At 42.2% G+C, this 18,150-nt stretch overlaps 1 protein-coding gene across 1 annotated transcript in view; it reads right to left on the bottom strand.

Annotated features, from left to right (window-relative positions):
• The window catches only part of LOC126092792 (neural-cadherin-like), a 329,734-nt gene that overhangs the window by 251,245 nt on the left and 60,339 nt on the right, over window positions 1-18,150 (bottom strand). The window contains exon 3 of the mRNA XM_049908520.1: window positions 16,877-17,053. Coding sequence (XP_049764477.1) covers window positions 16,877-17,053 — 177 coding nt within the window. The remainder of the gene's footprint in view (window positions 1-16,876; window positions 17,054-18,150) is intronic.

The raw sequence follows: 18,150 nt of genomic DNA, 5'->3' as shown, positions 1-18,150 counted from the left end.
ACGCATCCTCTTCCATGAGCTGTTGCAACCGCGCCGAAAATTCAAAGCGTTTGACTTTGTCATCGGTTGTCAGGGCTTGTAGCAATTGTAAACGGTAAGGCTTCTGCTGTAGCCTTTTCCGTAAGATTTTCCAAACCGTCGGCTGTGGTACGTTTAGTTCCCTGCTTGCTTTATTCGTCGACTTCCGCGGGCTACGCGTGAAACTTGCCCGCACGCGTTGAACCGTTTCTTCGCTCACTGCAGGCCGATCCGTTGATTTCCCCTTACAGAGGCATCCAGAAGCTTTAAACTGCGCATACCATCGCCGAATGGAGTTAGCAGTTGGTGGATCTTTGTTGAACTTCGTCCTGAAGTGTCGTTGCACTATTATGACTGACTGATGTGAGTGCATTTCAAGCACGACATACGCTTTTTGGGCTCGTGTCGCCATTTTGTCTCACTGCGCTCTCGAGCGCTCTGGCGGCAGAAACCTGAAGTGCGGCTTCAGCCAAACAAAACTTTATGAGTTTTTTTACGTATCTGTAGTGTCTCGTGACCATATGTCAATGAATGAAGCTACAGTGAATTTATGAAATCGCTTCAATCATTTGTAATAGCCATATATATATATATATATATATATATATATATATATATATATATATATATATATATATGAGGGAGAAAAGTGGGGCCTCTCTTGCTCTCTTGTCCTTTGGGAAGACAGGGCGAGTTAGTCGCCAGGAACCACTCAAAACGCACGGTCTAGTAACAGGGGAGGCTCTAAAAGAACGGTCGCGAGTGCATTTTCCAGTTGTTAAACAAGATATAAAGTCAAGTTATTAGTTATCAGAACGCCACGTGTCGTGGACAGTGTCTTATAATTATGCCAAGTCATAAAACAGTGTTAACGTGGTAAAGGGTCGAATATAATGACGTAGCCCAGAGCCGCCATATTGTAAATTCTGATTCTGTGACGTGTGTGACAAAGCAGTTTCTATATTAAAACAAGTATAGTACAAACCTTGTTGACAACAACTGGCATCCCCAAACATTCCACTTCAGCAAGATCACCACCTACATGGAACCTGGTGACTGAGCGCTACTACTGTGCGACGAGGGACTTACTGAAGCAACAAGACACCATGTTAGTGATACTGCTCAGAGAAGTACTTCCTTCTCGCTACAATGCCACTGACGGCATTGTAAAATCCAGTACACATATTAATTATATCAGGGTAGACGTACTGTAGGAGTAAGAACCACCAGCGTTCTATTGGGATGAGTATGATAATGTGGAGAAAGAAGGGGGAGGCAGAGATGTACAGGCAGCGATGGGAGAAGGAGATGCACACAGATAGGGGGAGGACGAAGTGGACAGAGAGAGGGGGGGGGGGAGATGGGTCGAGAAAGGAGGAGGAAGAGAGCGGCGGAGTGAAAGCAGAAAGTTACGTATTTAGCGTCTTTTGTGTTTTCTTAGTAGTATATTTCTTAAATTTCGAATGTGTTTATTTCTGTTTAAGAGGTGTAGTCTCGCTTTTTTGTAAAGTGCTGTCAGGCAGTCTGTATCGCAGTTTTCATTTCTGTTGAACAGCCAGCTACACAGCTCATAAAGCGTTAGCTTCCATTGGCGACACCTCAGGGAATTAGCAAGTTGCACACCTGAGTTCCTGTCTGTGCTTATATAGTCAATTCTTAAGTTAGTAATACTGGGATGGGTAAGTTGTGTTCACGCTGTGTGTGGGCGCAGAAGGAGTTGGCCGCAGTTCACGAACAGCTGAACGTGCTTTTGGCTACAGCCAGTCACCTTCGGGCTGCTGCCTCGGGGTGTAGTGGTGGCGGAGAGCCTGGCGTGCGCGTAACACACCTGAGATGTCGTTTGTTTCAACCACAGGATCTGCAGCCGAGACATCTCCCAGTGTACGCGATGCGGAGGATCCCTCACAGCCGGCCGTGGTGGTCGTGCGGTTCTACGCACTTCAGTCCGGAACCGTGCTGCTGCTACGGTCGCAGGTTCGAATCCTGCCTCGAGCATGGATGTGTGTGATGTCCTTAGGTTAGTTGGGTTTAAGTAGTTCTAAGTCTAGGGGACTGCTGACCTCAAATGTCAAGTCCCATAGTGCCTAGAGCCATGTCGCTAGAGGCGGGAAGCTAACGCGGATGCTGGCCATCTGACCTCGCCCATTCACCCTGTGAGTGGAAAGGCGGCAGCTTCTTCAGCAGGGTGCGAGAGGCACAGGGGGGGGGGGGCAGGGGGTGGATGGGGGGGGGGCTCCAACGTCAGGCTCATTTTGGAATCCCTTAGGCAGATAGCGTTCACAGTCGGAAAGAAAAGCAATGTGCACTCGATATGTCTGCCGCTATCCAGCGGGCAGGATGCCGTCGTCTGCAAGTTGTGGCTCGCCTTGGCACCAAACACGCCTATCCCACTGGAAGGTGGCGTAGTTAGTGAAGGCCGCTGACCTCGAGCGCGGGATGCAAGCAGAGCTCGCTATTTGCAGCACTGTTCCCGGAGTTGAATGGGGTCCTTTGGTTTAAACCGAGTGGAGGGTCTCAGCCAAAGTCTTCGTCGGCTCTCTCATAGTCTTGGATGCAGATTTCTGGACCTGCGTTATCGGGTGCGGGGATTGTGCGACTCCCCTTGATAGGTCAGTGGTATACAACACAAAATAAGCAGCAACTCGGGTAGCAGAGTACTTGCGGAGTGCGCATGGAGTTTTTTTTAGGCCAGGCGGTAGGTTGAGGCACTTTGACGAACACTCACCAGTCGACTCGATGGCGAAATCAGACCACGTTCAGTGTAAAGACACTTAGACTGTCAGAATGTTATAAGTAAATTGTCGAAGTATTCGTAACAAAGGCCCCAAATTTATTCCGTCTAGGAAATTCTTGCGCGCAAATTGTTCTCGGGATAGAGTGCTGTCTGAAGCCCGAAGCAGAAAGCTCAGAGATATTTGGCGAATCGTGGAACGTATGTCAAAAAGAAAGATTAGCCACCGTAGGGTGTATTTGTTCATTACAACTGACAAATATAGTGTCTCAATTAAGATGGAATTTCAGTGTAACAGTGGAGTTATCTGGTCACGTATAAGAGATCTAGACGAAATCAAGTTAATTGTTGGATGTTTTTACTGTCCATCCGATTCTGCTATGATCGTTTTAGCGTCACTGAAAGTTTATCGTCATATCGAGTAAATACCCAGATCACGGATTATTGGTTGGAGGCGTCTTTAACCTATCGAGTAGTAGGGAAGTCTATAGATTCACTGCAGAATGCACAGACAGTCTGCGAAGTTCTTTTGAACACCTTATCCGAAAACTGTCTTGTGCAACTAGCTCGACAGTCTACAAGCAATGGAAATATTTTAGACCTTGTAGCTACCAAGAAATCCTATCTAGTAGACGGCGTCAAAATTTAAACAGGGGATAGTGACCACGATGTCCTCATAGCGATTTTGTTTACTGAAGTTAATAAAGCAATCAAGAAGGCTAGGAGAATATTTCTACTAGAAAGAGCAGGGAGTTTTTAGTATCTCTCTTAGCCGATGAACTGACCTCATCAAGTTCCAGCGTGATGGACGCAGACGAATTATGGGAGAAGTTTAAACGGACTGTAAATCATACTGTGAAGACGTATGTGGTGAGTAAGTGGATAAAGGATGTAAAAGACCCACCGTGATTTAACAAAGAAATTCGAAGAATGCTGAGGAAGCAAAGGCTGTCGCACTTTCGCTTCAAAAGGGAATGCTCAAATGACAACAGGCAAAAGTTAATAGAAATTTGTGCGTCTGTGAAACGACTGTCATACCTTATGCGAGCCACTATGGGCTGCTCATACCTATAAAGGTAGCAACAGACTGAGGCACTCTCGTTAGCAACTGCGGGCAAGTGAACATTACACCAAGAGTGCCAACCAGTAGCCGCAAGTACAACCTGGCTACTTAATATTCAAATAAAGACAGACGAAAATTATGTTGAACATTATTCAGTACATGACGTAAAAGGCAATATTTTGTTCGACAGCAGCAGATAAGGCAACATTTTGTCTATATAGAGCTTAGAAGTACAGTTTAAAGCACGAAAACACCATTATAGAAAATACAAAAAGGGCTGAATGACACAGCCTGTAGAAAACGATATAACATGAAATACAGCCAATATAAACCATTTAATAAACGAAAAATTATGAGTTGACTTAGACGGAAAAAACATTTCAGTAACTGCACGAGGAAACCCGTAATCAAATATCAAGTAACAGCTTTATACCGTAGAAGAAGTTTTTATTATGCAACTGCAGTTGCTCAATGAGAATGATGTTATCATTTCGAGAAAGACGTTTAAAAATTTTCTAATTTTTCGAGAATATCTAATCTACGTCCTTTATTCTCGGTGTACAAAATGTTGATACCGTGAATAGCTTTAGGCGCATGACCTGTAATCAGAAGGTGTCGGCAAAAGACGAATTTTGGGTGCTAGTGCCATTTTTTCTTAAAAGATGTTCTTTATATCGGGTTGTAAAGGCACGTCCTGTTTGTCCTATTTAGTAAGAAGAGCAGGAATCGCAGAAAATCTTATAGACGCCAGAATTTTCCTAAGGGGAAATGGTTTCCCCTTGTATGTATGTACGAAAATCTTTAGTATTCATATTGCAAAAATGTGCACCGTTTCCGCAATAGGGATACATGAATATTTTGATGCTGGTGATGTTCAGAGACGATGTTCAAACTGTAATGTAGAAGCCAGGCCAGTACTACCTTAGATATTCTACTACAAATGTCAGGAATTACCAAATGCTTCGTGCACTCTACTTTTATTTCTCTTTTTTTCGTTTTATTATATTTTTAAATGCGTGAAGAGGCTATTCCAGATTTATCAGTGGGCTCAAGTGTCACTTCGGCGACCCCGAGAAGAATCGATACGATATTGAAGTGCATCTTTTACTCCGAATTACGATGCAATGTAATTGTATGGATGTACTAGTACTGGCTATAGACACATGGTTGACGGCATACGGAAGTTTGCGTCCGACTGTGAGTCGCTCTCGGATACCTGATTGTAAGGCTATCTTTCGTGACAAGCGGGAAATCCGGGTTCGAGTCCCGGTCTGTCACAAATTTTCGTTGTCGTCATTCCATTATACAGCTGATGTTTGTCCATATTCGCAATTGCGAATACATTTCATGCGTTCCAAGAGAAACTGGTGTTGTATTCTGCGGGGCACAGAAGCTGCACGCGGTACAGTAGAGTTATTTAGGTTGCCTGCTAAGTAGGCGTTAATCGGAGGGACGACGTACGGCTAAAGCAGCGGTAGTCAAACATTTTTGCTTATGAGACTATACTGACATTGTTGAACGACACCTCGGGCCACATACGGAGGGGGGGCGGGGCGGGGGTGAGGGTAAAATGGCCATTCAAACAAATTCAGTTTTCACCAAACCATGGTTATTGATGGAAGCCTACCACCCACAAATTTTGAATCTGCATATTATAAGGTATCACAGCAAATATTTCTTAGTGAAAAAGAAACTAATATATTGGAACTACGTGCATTTTTCTGAATGTTTAAATTTTCCGTACCTAAACGGATACGCTGGCCAGCCCCATTACAACAGGATCCCCTGTTACTCTGATTTTGGGGCACATTTTCTAGGCGTAGGCGTCTTAATGCCCTACTATCCGAAAGAATACGAGGCGGCTTCCGCAGACCGTTTTCAATCGCACTCCTGTATTAAGCAAAAATAGCAGAACTAAATGGTTCAAATGGCTCTAAGCCCTGTGGGACTTAACAACTGCCCGCATCTCGTGGTCGTGCGGTAGCGTTCTCGCTTCCCACGCCCGGGTTCCCGGGTTCGATTCCCGGCGGGGTCAGGGATTTTCTCTGCCTCGTGATGGCTGGGTGTTGTGTGCTGTCCTTAGGTTAGTTAGGTTTAAGTAGTTCTAAGTTCTAGGGGACTTTCACAGCAGTTGAGTCCCATAGTGCTCAGAGCCAGCCACTTAACAACTGAGGTCATCAGTCCCCTAGAACTTAGAACTACTTAAACCTAACTAACCCAAGGCTATCACACACATTCATGCCCGAGGCAGGATTCGAACCTGCGACCGTAGCAGTAGCGCGGTTCCAGACTGAAGCGCTTAGAACTGCTCGGCCACAGCGGCCGTATAATAACAGAACTGAGACGGTTTCAAAAAATATAACTTAATTAATTCAAAATTTTCATCATCATCATCATCATCATCATCATCATCATTTAAGACTGATTATGCCTTTCAGCGTTCAGTTTTTCACAAAGGGATAAAATTAGTGGATGATAGCTTCGTACATAAAAGGGATTAGAAGTCCGACTTACCTGTTGTATTATGCGTTTTTTTTTGTGGCTTTTTCCGACGATGTGGCAACATTTCACAATCGGATATCATGATGGCAGTAGTGTTCCACGGGAAAAATTATCAGGTTGAAATAAATAACAAGGAACTGCATTTGTAGCCCGAAAGATGTTGTTTAATGATTGATATTAGAAAAATTATTATTCTCCATACAACCGATGTAACAATGATAATATAAATCACTTACCTTACATCAGACGATTCAAAAACAAAAACGTTATTACTGAAGAGTAACGGAACATGCTTCCTACGTCAGTCTCACTGACAACAGTGGCGAAGTACATTACAACTAGTCTCAGCACAAAGAATCACTAGTCAGGGGAAAAAAAATTACTACCAATGATACGATGAAGGCTTTCACGACCGGATGTTTCAGCTGCCGAGAATTCTTCCGCGTTGTATGGCCGTGGCCCATCGAACTCTTCTATCCCTGACGTTTCGTCCAAGGCTCCGTTGGACATCTATGGAGGTGCTCCTGGTTGTGCTGAGTCTTACTGAGTCTAGCAATGGCAAAATTTTCTGTACTGGTCACTTTAGCACACCTTCCCCTATGGATGTTACTATTAACTGGTAACCTACATAAATGAAGACGTTATGATAATTAATAACAGCAACTGCAATATGACACACATCACAAATGTTTATTAAATGTTTTGAATGTCATATTTCTTTTACTCATTGTATTGTATTACAACAGCCTTCAATTGATTTTGTATTACTTGGTACAAACACGAAGTACATTTCAAGATGACCATCTCTATAATATATATTCACGAACACATGTTACTTCCGTTTGATGTCTACACCAGAGTAAAGGATACTACTAGTTCCGCACGTTCGTGAGATGTAAATCGGGATGGCGATTATTGTTCAAAAACTGGTTCTCGGATATGTCATTTTTTTTCACGACAGTTTAACGTAACCGTTAAAACCGCTCAAAGTAACCGGTCTCTGAAATAACTGACCTTCGGTTTTTATTCCAGTCTTTTCCTCTGATAAACGTAGAAATCAAACAAAGTTTCAAGACACATAGAATGAAAATATTAAATTAAATTGGCAGATAAAAGAAAACTTAGTACGTCCAACATTCACTCCGTTTCTCCAAAAGCGATAAGTGGTTGAATACTAGAATAAGACTTTAGTATTCTCCTACTGGTTCTAATGTTCTCACACTTTGCCCAAAACTCATTTTGTAATCTGGGATGACGTCACTGTTTGGGCCTGGATGCATCCCATGACACCGCTGGGAAACCTGTTACGTTGTATCCGTAGTCCCGTTGTATGCCTTCCTCAGGTAAGCTGGGGCACAACTTTGTAGCTGGTCGTTAATATCTGTCGCTGGGACAACTTGGGCGTCCGAGATACCACACAGTTTCTATCGGCGACATATCTGCGCATTTTCCTGGCCGCAGGAGTACCTCAGCATCACGCAGAGATTTCATAGACACACGTGACTTGTGTGGACGTGCATTGTTGTGTTGAAAAGTAGCACCACCATACCGTCGCATGAGAGATATGATGACGCAGAATCCCTGTGACGTAATGTTGTACCGTTATGATTCCCTCAATCACTACCAGCCATAGTCTGAAGACACAGACGATAGTATCCCAAACCTGGACGCCAGTAGTAATAGCAAAATTTGGAAGAATGGGACGTCTCTCGAGGTCGCTGCCATACTCGCTGTGGTGGTCATCCAGGATTGTGCAGGACCCTGATTTATTCGTAATACAGTGCGACGCTATTCATCAGCAGTCCGTGCTTCCTGTTTGCGGCACCTCACCAAATGCAACCGTTTGTGTTGTGATGTTATCAGCAGCCTATGCATGGGGCAGTAATTCCCAAGTCGGGCTGCTGATGGTGTCCGATCAATGGTGCGGGATGAGACAGAATGCTGCAGGGAGTCCATTACTTGTTCTCGGATGACAGGTGCAGGTCTCAAGTGTTTACGATGTGGTTGGTGCACAACACAGCAGTCCTCCATTGAGGTCGACCGGGACTGGCCTTCACGGTGAGTATGCCTGACCTCATGTTCCCAAGGAGTCCACCGTTGGTCCACCATTAGATCCGAATGCCCCGCAAATCTGTATGTCGCACGATTCGACAAGTGGGCCAAATGGGGACCCACATTGAGACGCCTTTCAAACTCAGTCAGTTGCTGATAAGGCTGTCTTACATTAGTACGTGGCATTTCCGTGTCCTTCAGAATGGCCACTCAGTATATGATACTGTTCACCTCCTTTATGCCCGACCAGGCCGGTAACGGTACCGAACACGAACTTTGGTGGCCGTTCTACTTGTCAAACGCATTGGTTGTGTGTACGTGTATGAAAATACACTGACACCTGACCATGTCTTCTGGATTATTCACCTTTTTTGTGACGCACTGGAGTGATAGTTGCTAAGATGAGTAATTCAACAGACGGTGGCGTGTCTAATGGTCCGATGAAAAGTAATGGGGAGTTAGCTCTTTTGTCGCCAGTTGGTATACGAATTCAGGCCCCCACAGCATCCTACCATTACGTCGTACGGTGCCTATTAAAAGCAGATATCTATATCGACGATGAGCATTTGAATAAATCCAAGTACATTTAGGTAGAAACTTCCTGGCAGATTAAAACTGTGTGCCCGACCGAGGCTCGAACTCGGGACCTTTGCCTTTCGCGGGCAAGTGCTCTACCATCTGAGCTACCGAAGCACGACTCACGCCCGGTACTCATAGCTTTACTTCTGCCAGTATCTTTTCTCCTACCTTCCAAACTTTACAGAAGCTCTCCTGCGAACCTTGCAGAGGAGAGCTTCTGTAAAGTTTGGAAGGTAGGAGACGAGATACTGGCAGAAGTAAAGCTGTGAGTACCGGGCGTGAGTCGTGCTTCGGTAGCTCAGATGGTAGAGCAATTGCCCGCGAAAGGCAAAGGTCCCGAGTTCGAGCCTCGGTCGGGCACACAGTTTTAATCTGCCAGGAAGTTTCATATCAGCGCACACTCCGCTGCAGAGTGAAAATCTCATTCTGGACCAATACATGTATTGTTCAACGGTACAAATTATCGGTATTTCAGAGGTGTAGTGGTGAGGCTCTATTACTAAACATCTACTAGCTACTAACGTTCAGTATCTGTTCTTGGATTTGAAAATAAAAGAAAATAAAACACAGATAAAATTATTCATACCGTACATGACTCACAACACGGCACCATCTGAAAACAATAAGCTATGAAGCAGAGAGGGAAGCTTTGTCGTTTGTAAGCATGACTTACCATACTTTTATAAAGTGACTATAAGATATAACTGTGATTCTCGCAGACATCTTACTTTTTATTCTCGAATCAGAAACATACAAATGTACAGTAGCCATACACATCAATAAATATGTAGATATATATACACAAATTGTATTTATATTACATGTGCCTAGTACTTTGCAACCTCCAAGGCGCTTGGAGTGGCTTGCAGGAGACCAATCTTCGTGCAGGATGTAGGACACAAAAGGCACTGGAGCATGTGGCTTATGGTTTGTTCTTGTCCACAATCACAGGATGTATCTTCTGTTATGAAGCCCCATCTCTTCAGGTTGTCTCTGGATCGTCCAACTCCTGATCGTAATCTGTTTAAAGATTTCCACACCAGCCAGCTTTCGTTGTGTCCAGGTAGTTCTTCAGCTTCTGGAGTCTGCAGGTGACGCGTCGACTTCTTCCATATCTCCAGCCTTGCCTTCTCTGGTGAAATGGTGAGCTTCTAAGATGTTCTCAGGAAGCTCTTTCGAGATCTCAGCCGTTGCTGTGGTGGATTATGTCCGTGCAGTGGATGGGCACTGTCCTGTTCCACTTTCAGTCTCTCCTTGTTGGCAGCCACTGTTCTGTGTACCCGTGGTGGCGCTATTCCAGCCAGGCAGTAGAGCTTATCAGTTGGGGTAGGTCTTAAGCAACCTGTGATCAACCTGCAGGTTTCTTTGAGAGCAATGTCTACTTGTCTGGCATGAGATGACCTGTACCAGACTGGAAAAGCATATTCAGCAGTAGAAAAGCACAGTGCCATTACAGAACAGCGAATATTTTGTGGATGTGATCCCCACTGTGTCCCCGCTAGTTTGAGAATTAGGCAGTGAAAGGTAATAATCCACACTAAAATCGATCACAAAACACTTGTTGACTTTTTCTTTGCAAAAAGCTTCAGATGGGAGCATTAGTCTGAGCAAGGCAAAGAAATTACAAAATTAAAATCAATTCTGGTTTATTAGGGGGATTACTACAACAAACACTGGCATAATTTAATGTAACACGTACCAACTGCTTCACTTAATACACTTACACTTGGCTCGATTCTTGAATCGACAGTATTAAAAAAATACAGAAATATTTCCCATCTGTACGCTGGATGAATATAGTGATTTACTAACTCACGATCGCACGTTGAATATTGGACTTGGAAGTCATTGAATACTGAGCTCAGCTTAATTGTCACTCTCCTAAGTGTTTCATCAGAAAACCTAGTCAGTCACGCTGCCATTAGATACACGTCAAGCCGCAAGGAAACGAAAGCAATAACATCTTACCTCGGGTCGCTGAGCAGAATGCATAGAGAAGAGCAACATGAGCTTATCGAAATCAGTTCAAAAAACACAGCTTGCTCTCTCAAAACTAATAATGCGGCCACTCTCAATACCAATATCATGCAATCCTTCTCTTCAAGTGACAAGGGAATATTCCCAAGTGTTAATAAAAGATCTTGATGAAACGCAATACGTACTTTGTTTTGTTTGTGTCCAATTTTACTTTTAAGGGCTAAAATACACCTCGAAAGGTAGTTTGGCATCTTAGGTTGGAGGAAATATCTTAGAAACTATGATACATAAAAAATGTTTCCCATATGTAAGTTGATATGTAATTAACACTCTTGAAAACTGTATAATAATAATAATTTGAAAGTTTGCAAAATACCATACCACCATTAATTAACTTTTAAAAATGAAAACATTTGTTGCAACATAAATTACAGAAGCTTTCGAGCTACATACATCCATGTGTAATAAAGCTGGTTTCTGAAATATTATTTTTGAAAAATAAGCTGTCCACAATGCGCTATCGGAATATTCTCAACATACCTAATTCAAACATATACTCATGCATTATTACTCTAGTTTTTTACTTTACTTATATTTTTTCATGTTTTAAATTGTTATTTTACGTTTTACATTCATTCTTGTTTTTAGTTTCAGAGTTTTCCGTAACACATACCTGTATTTTGTTAATCGAAAATAAGTAATTCATTATTACGATACGAAATAATTACAGAAATGACAATCTTTAAATAAATGCTCAAAACATAACGTTTTCTTACACGATGAACATAAAATGAACGAAATTTCTTAACTTAATAATACGACAGAGAACATAATACAAAACAAAATTCACCAGGTTTCAAAATTGCACGGGTGCCCCTCTAAATGTCCTGATTTGTATCACGCGTATTTCAGCACATAGGTAAGACTTGGTGAAGAGAACAGATTATGCACTAGCGACTCAAGTGGAGATTGACATCATAAACATTCGGCAGAACTAGATCTGAAAATCTTCTCACAACATTCTCCTAACATTCAAAACCGCATACATCTCATTACTATAACTGTGCCATAGAACACTTTGTGATCACCATATGAACAAGTACGATGGTCAAAACGGTTTCTTCACACTGAAAACACCTGTATTCTCATTAGTTTTCAAAGAAACTAATGGTCAGTTTGAGCCGAGAAATCGAGGATCTCTTTTTGAAACCCTAAATGTCCTTGTGACAATATCAAAATCTGGTAAACAAACGTCTAACTAGTTCAAAAGATATCTGAAAGATGTTTTCTTTCCCAGTAAAGGAGAGAAATCTTCATTATTGTTAGTTTCCTGGGTCTGTTAATGTGAAAGAACCGTATAGAGCGTCGTACCTGATGACCAGGGCCTTGTTGATTTGGTGATCCCAAAGGGCTCGACGGCAGAGGTACAATCGTGAGACGTGTGCGGTTTTGGATGCTCGAAGAACCTTGTGAGAAGATTGTGATATCTAGTTCTGTTGAATGATTTTGTTGTCAATCTCCACTTGAGAAACAATCTGCAATCGAACAGAATCAATTCTCTTCTCGAAACCATATCAATGTACTGAAATATGTATGATACAAATGAGGTTATTTAGAGGGTCACCCGCGACAGGATGAAGCCTTCTGAAATTTTTTATATTATACCCTCTGTCGTGTATATTATGTGAAGAAATTTTGTTCATTTTTTGTGCATGTTGTAAGAAAACGTTATGTTACAAGCATTTTTTTGTATCATAGTAATGAGTTACTTATTATTTTCGTTTAACAAAATACGTGAATGTGGAACAGTAAACTAAGAAACAAGAGTGAATGCGAGACGTAAAATAACCATTTAAGACGCAAAACATATATAAGTAAAAGAAAAACCAAAAAAAAAAAACAAGACTGATAATGAATGTATGGATATTTTATGTACGCATGTTGAAAATACTCTGATAGCACATTGTGTACAGCTGATTTTTCAAAAATGATATTTTAGAAACCAGCTTTATTAGACTTGGATGTATGTAGCTTGAAAGCTTCTGTAATTTATGATGCGGCAAAAGTCTTCATTTTTCAGAATTAATTAATGGTGTTGTGGTATTTTGCAAAACTTCAAATTATTATTATTATACAGTTTTCAAGGACGTTAATTACATATAAACTTTCATGTGGGAAACATTTTTTCTATTTGCCAAATTACCTTTGGGGTGTGTTTTAGACCTTAATAGTGAAATTGGGCATAAATAAAAAAAATACGTATTGCATTATTTTGCGCCCTCAGCATACCCGCCATGTTTCATGAAGATCCTTGATTTACTCTTGGGAATGTTCTCTTGTGAGTGGCAACAGAATTAGCAGACCACAGCTTGTCTAGTACAAACTACTTCGAACCGGCCTGTTCTCGTTGAGCTCTGGCTGCTCGCACCAACTCAGAATAACATGTAACTGACATGCAAAACTGTTCTACTTCATGATGACATCCACTTCACTACACGATGAGCCCACGTTGGACTGTGCACATCTGTCTACAACAGGCTGACTAACTCAGTAGAACTGCTTTCATAGAACCGGCTCTTTACAACTGCCACTTTGCAACTGTCTCCCTTTCTTTCTTCAAATACAACTCGCTTACGTGGCATCTCCACTTCATAGGTGTATATATACCAAAGAACTCTCCCGTAATCGATCTGCAAGAATAAGTAATCTAAATAAAGGGTGGCTGAATCGACAGATATGTTTCAAAACCAGAGGGAATGTCATATAAGGAGTTCAGGTAATATGCTCTTGGTTTCCTGCCACGCCACTTGGAGCGTTGCAAGTTCATTAGTCCATCATCTCGCTTTCTTATTGGATGATTTTTAGTCTTTTATGTTTGTTTTCGTTTCATAGCAAACAGAAATTGGTTCCATTACAATATGCTTCTGATTACGTCTTCTCATGTGTACTGCACTCTTTGAATTGCATTGTAAATTATGTTATTCGTATTCTGATTGCGTTCTTTTCGCATTCGTATTATTGGGTAGGTTAAATGAGCCTACAATTTTCGTTTGTTTGCATCCGTTTTCCGCACTTTCTCGTATTTAATGAAGAACTCCATGCTAGCAGGTTTTGACACTATAGGTATTCAGCTTTATTATATGTTGCCACGGAATGAATGTGTAGTTCTGCTTTGGATGGTGTTGTTTCTTGCCACTGAGTGCTATGCGTTCCACAGTGTTTTGGGGACTACGGATGTAGACATACATGAGTAGGTTCTATGTTTTGTAGTCTTGGTGACTAGAGCGTTCTTCGTTGCAAATGTTAAAAATACCACGGTAGTTACTCAAATGTTTCCTCACGTTAGTAACAGGTACTACAAACAGCATATTTTAGCAGAAATCAATGAAAATTTCGTGGTCTCCACTAAATATGACAGTACGAAAAACGAATTATTAGAAAAATAGCTTAGAATACGAGCACTATGCTTACAGCGAACTTACGTCAGACAGTTCTCACATGGATAAGTAAGCAGTAGATTTTCTGTTTCATATGAATCAACAACAACAACAAAAAAAAAAACTGGAATCATTAACCCCACCCAATATTAAGGATGAGACCAAAAATTAAGCAGAATACGAGCAACATATTTACGGTGCAATTCAGAGAGTGCAATATGCACAAGATGGTCGTAATAAAGAACATAGTCTCCACTTGATAACAGCCACAGGGTCGAAATTCCAGTACTGAGTTTTACAAATAAATGCACTTTACCATCAGACTATCAGACCTACCCATAAAGTATAAATTAGAAACGATATCATCTAATTCTAGAATTTCGAAAAGCAGTAATACTAATTTCCGTGCCATATTTCTCATATTCATAGTTCACTTGCAGCGCTGCTGTGGCTCTCTGTTTCATTTCCGCTCCGTTTTTTTCATATTCAAAGTTCACTACCATGTCACTTGGAGCGCGGCTGTCATTCTCCGTTTCCGTGTCATAACACAGGCCTTGCACGTCTGATATTTTGGTGTCCTGTGCTTTCAGTATGCTACCATTTCTCGAAATTACTAAGGCGATAATAAAGGTATACATGGCGTTACTCGATGTAGGTGAGCCGTGACTAGTTCGAGTCATGCTTGTCTTGGGCTAAACATTGGTTGCAGTCCTGTGGTTTTATTTCTCCTGCGCGATGATGTTGCTGTCCTTTTTGTGAGTGGCAGAAGGAGCGTGTATTGATACTAGTACTGCTGTACTATCTTTGGTGTGGCGGATATTGTTTCCGGCTGGGCGGTGTGTGACCAGTCGGTCGGTTGGCGTGGAGCAGCAAGGAAATCTGCGTCGTGTGTACTCTGGCCAGGGCCGCTGGCGGTGTGCACGCGCTGTTGGAGTGTGAGGTGCTGCTTGCGAGTGCTACGAAGTTCGTCGCCCACCGATCTTGGACATGAAAGTTGAGTCCTCACTTAACATACTAGCAAGCCTCAACTGTTTACATTCCTTCGTTTGATCCTGGTTGTCGCTTTTGGGACATTCGCGCGAGCAACAACGTGTGCGTATTCAAGTCGGCTAAGATACCAGCCGTCTTCATGTGGAGTTTAACTTAATTTATTCCCTGTTATTGAAGTTGGCCAGCGGTATCTTATGTTTTGTGGCCGTTGACGTTCCGGTTACCTGCCCTGCGCGACGTGTAGCTCGACAGCTGAGGTGTTGTTGGTCGTTGTGGGCTCCAATATTCCGTGTGTCGTTGTATTGAAATCTTGTGGTTGTTTTGCTGGTTGCGTGGAGTGGAACTGATTTTGTTGATTGGTCGGTCGGCTGTCTGTCGGTTGGGCTGCCTTCAGATTAAGAAGCCGTTGAACAGGCTGCCTGTCTCACCTAAACAGGCGTTAGTGTTACAGTCTAAGGCTGTCCCTTGGAAACTTTTGAGCGCTGTTCCTTGTGTGTTACATAGTAATTTCCCTGTTTGGGTTTTAGTTATTTTGTTGATATGTAGCCTTCATGGATGTATGGATGGATATGGTGTTATAGGCGCTCAACAGTGTAGTCTTTAGCGCCCGAACGGAAACAACAACGGACGAGTGTCACTAAAATGCAGCAAGTGCAAAAATAGGACTAAAATTAAAGGTGACAGTCTACATAGGCGGTGTGCACGTCAACAGTAGCAAAGTGGAAAGCAGCACATAAAGAGAAGAATATGTGGCCTTCAGCCGAGATTAATATCTCTTAAATTAATGTTCTTGTCTTGCCCCTAAGGCATAAGATTGTTGCTTTTGTATGGGGCCTTCAGCCGAATTTTGCATGAAATGTTTTACGATAAGGCCTTCTGCCTTTTGATTGTAACTCTTCTTATTGCTTAATATGCGGCCTCCAGCTAAGTTCTATTGAAATTAAATTGCTAAGGCCTTCAGCCTGTTTATATTGAAGATTTAGAAAATATTTTTGGGTGAAACCTCCAGAAGAACCCTGTATTTCAATTTCTTGCTTAGGCCTTGTGTCTTGGGTTTTGACTGTGGCCTTCAGCCGTTCTAAAGTTAATCGATTAAAGTATTGAGTGTTTTGCATCCTTGTTGTAATATTGTGTGTTGATAAATAAAGTTTGTATGTTGAGTGCAACTAACAACAACATATTTTGGCCCCTTTCCACTACCTAATACGCTCTGTCCTGCTAGCCCAGGCATTTCAAATGGCTCAAATGGCTCTGAGCACTATGGGACTTAACATCTATGGTCATCAGTCCCCTAGAACTTAGAACTACTTAAACCTAACTAACCTAAGGACAACACACAACACCCAGCCATCACGAGGCACAGAAAATCCCTGACCCCGCCGGGAATCGAACCCGGGAACCCGGGCGTGGGAAGCGAGAACGCTACCGCACGACCACGAGATGCGGGCGGGCATTTCAGTAGGTACTTTACTAGTACTGTTATTACTACTACTGCTACTAATGATGAAAGTATAGATATGTAGTTACCGTGAGGATGGTTCTAGGCAGGTGAGCGGGGTCCTCCTCCTCCTGCAGCTCTGCACGGTACACGGGCTGCTGGAACACTGGCGGCTCGTCGTTGACGTCCAGCACCGTCACTAGGAGCTCTGCACGACCCACTGCTGAAGGCCCTTGTCCTCGCATCGCCGCCAGACGCAGCTCGTACTGCAAGACATCCGTCAGTATCACTGTCAGAGCACTGTTACTTATTCCTTTGTATACCTCATCTCTGAGCGTCGACCCTAAGTTTCATATTGATACAAGCTGTTTTTACTATTATAGGTAGAAACGCGAGGGGCGAGTAGGGGACAGTGACACAAGCAAATGAGGGTCTGAGACTACAAGTGGCACAAGAGCTTGCTGAAGCAAATTGAGCAGATAACTGCCAAAGATTGAAGGCTGTTTATAAATTATGTGATTTACCATCGAAACATCAGCTGCTATTTCCTAATGGTCAATTAGACTGTGTACAGTTGTAGGTATGGTTAGAGATTGTTATGCCCCTGCGTCACTTTTTATAATATGATACAAATAGTTATACTCCTACTGTCTTGAAGGTTTTTGGAGTAAGACAGGTACAAGTGCAGAAACATTTTATTTACTGTGCTATATTTTGAAAATTTTTTCGTACAACACACATGGTATATATAGTACGATACATGTTCATTATAAAACAATGTTATGTGAGAATTAAAGTGAAATCAGTATAAGAAACTAAAAAACAATACGTAAATAGCAAATAAAATTGAAATACCAAAACCAAAGTACATTGGTCTGGTGCCAATAAGTACGAGAGATTATTCATAGTCCCTTACTATAATACCCCCACAGTCGGTGTCTGTAGTCATAATCATTTGATTCTTTGGTATATCTTGTAGAATGTCCTTTCTGGGTACCACTGTGTTGTGATTTCTTCAATCTTCCTTCTCCTCTTCTTTGGGATGTGTTGCTACTGATCTCACAATAAAGTGGAGGGATGTAGTCCTTCATATCCTGAAGCTTTTTCCATTTCTCAAATTTTATTTCAGACTCAGCTTGTGGAAGGGGCTTCAGAAGAGGTATTGATGGGGGACCAATATTTGGCCTCCTAAAATCCGTTTCTGTGAAAGTTCTCCTGCATTCCTAGAGGATTTTCTTTGCTGATTCAGATCCACCTGGTAATACTCCATTGTATTTTGTTTTCCTTCTGTGCCTTTAGCGTTACACTAAACGCTACATATGTGTTGTCTGACCAACGTCGACGTACGGTACACTGAATCAGG

Source organism: Schistocerca cancellata, chromosome 7, assembly GCF_023864275.1.
Source record: "Schistocerca cancellata isolate TAMUIC-IGC-003103 chromosome 7, iqSchCanc2.1, whole genome shotgun sequence".
In the NCBI taxonomy this organism is placed as follows: Eukaryota; Metazoa; Arthropoda; class Insecta; order Orthoptera; family Acrididae; genus Schistocerca; species Schistocerca cancellata.
Note: the sequence above shows the minus strand (reverse complement) of the source record. Positions and strands in the feature narration are given on the sequence as shown.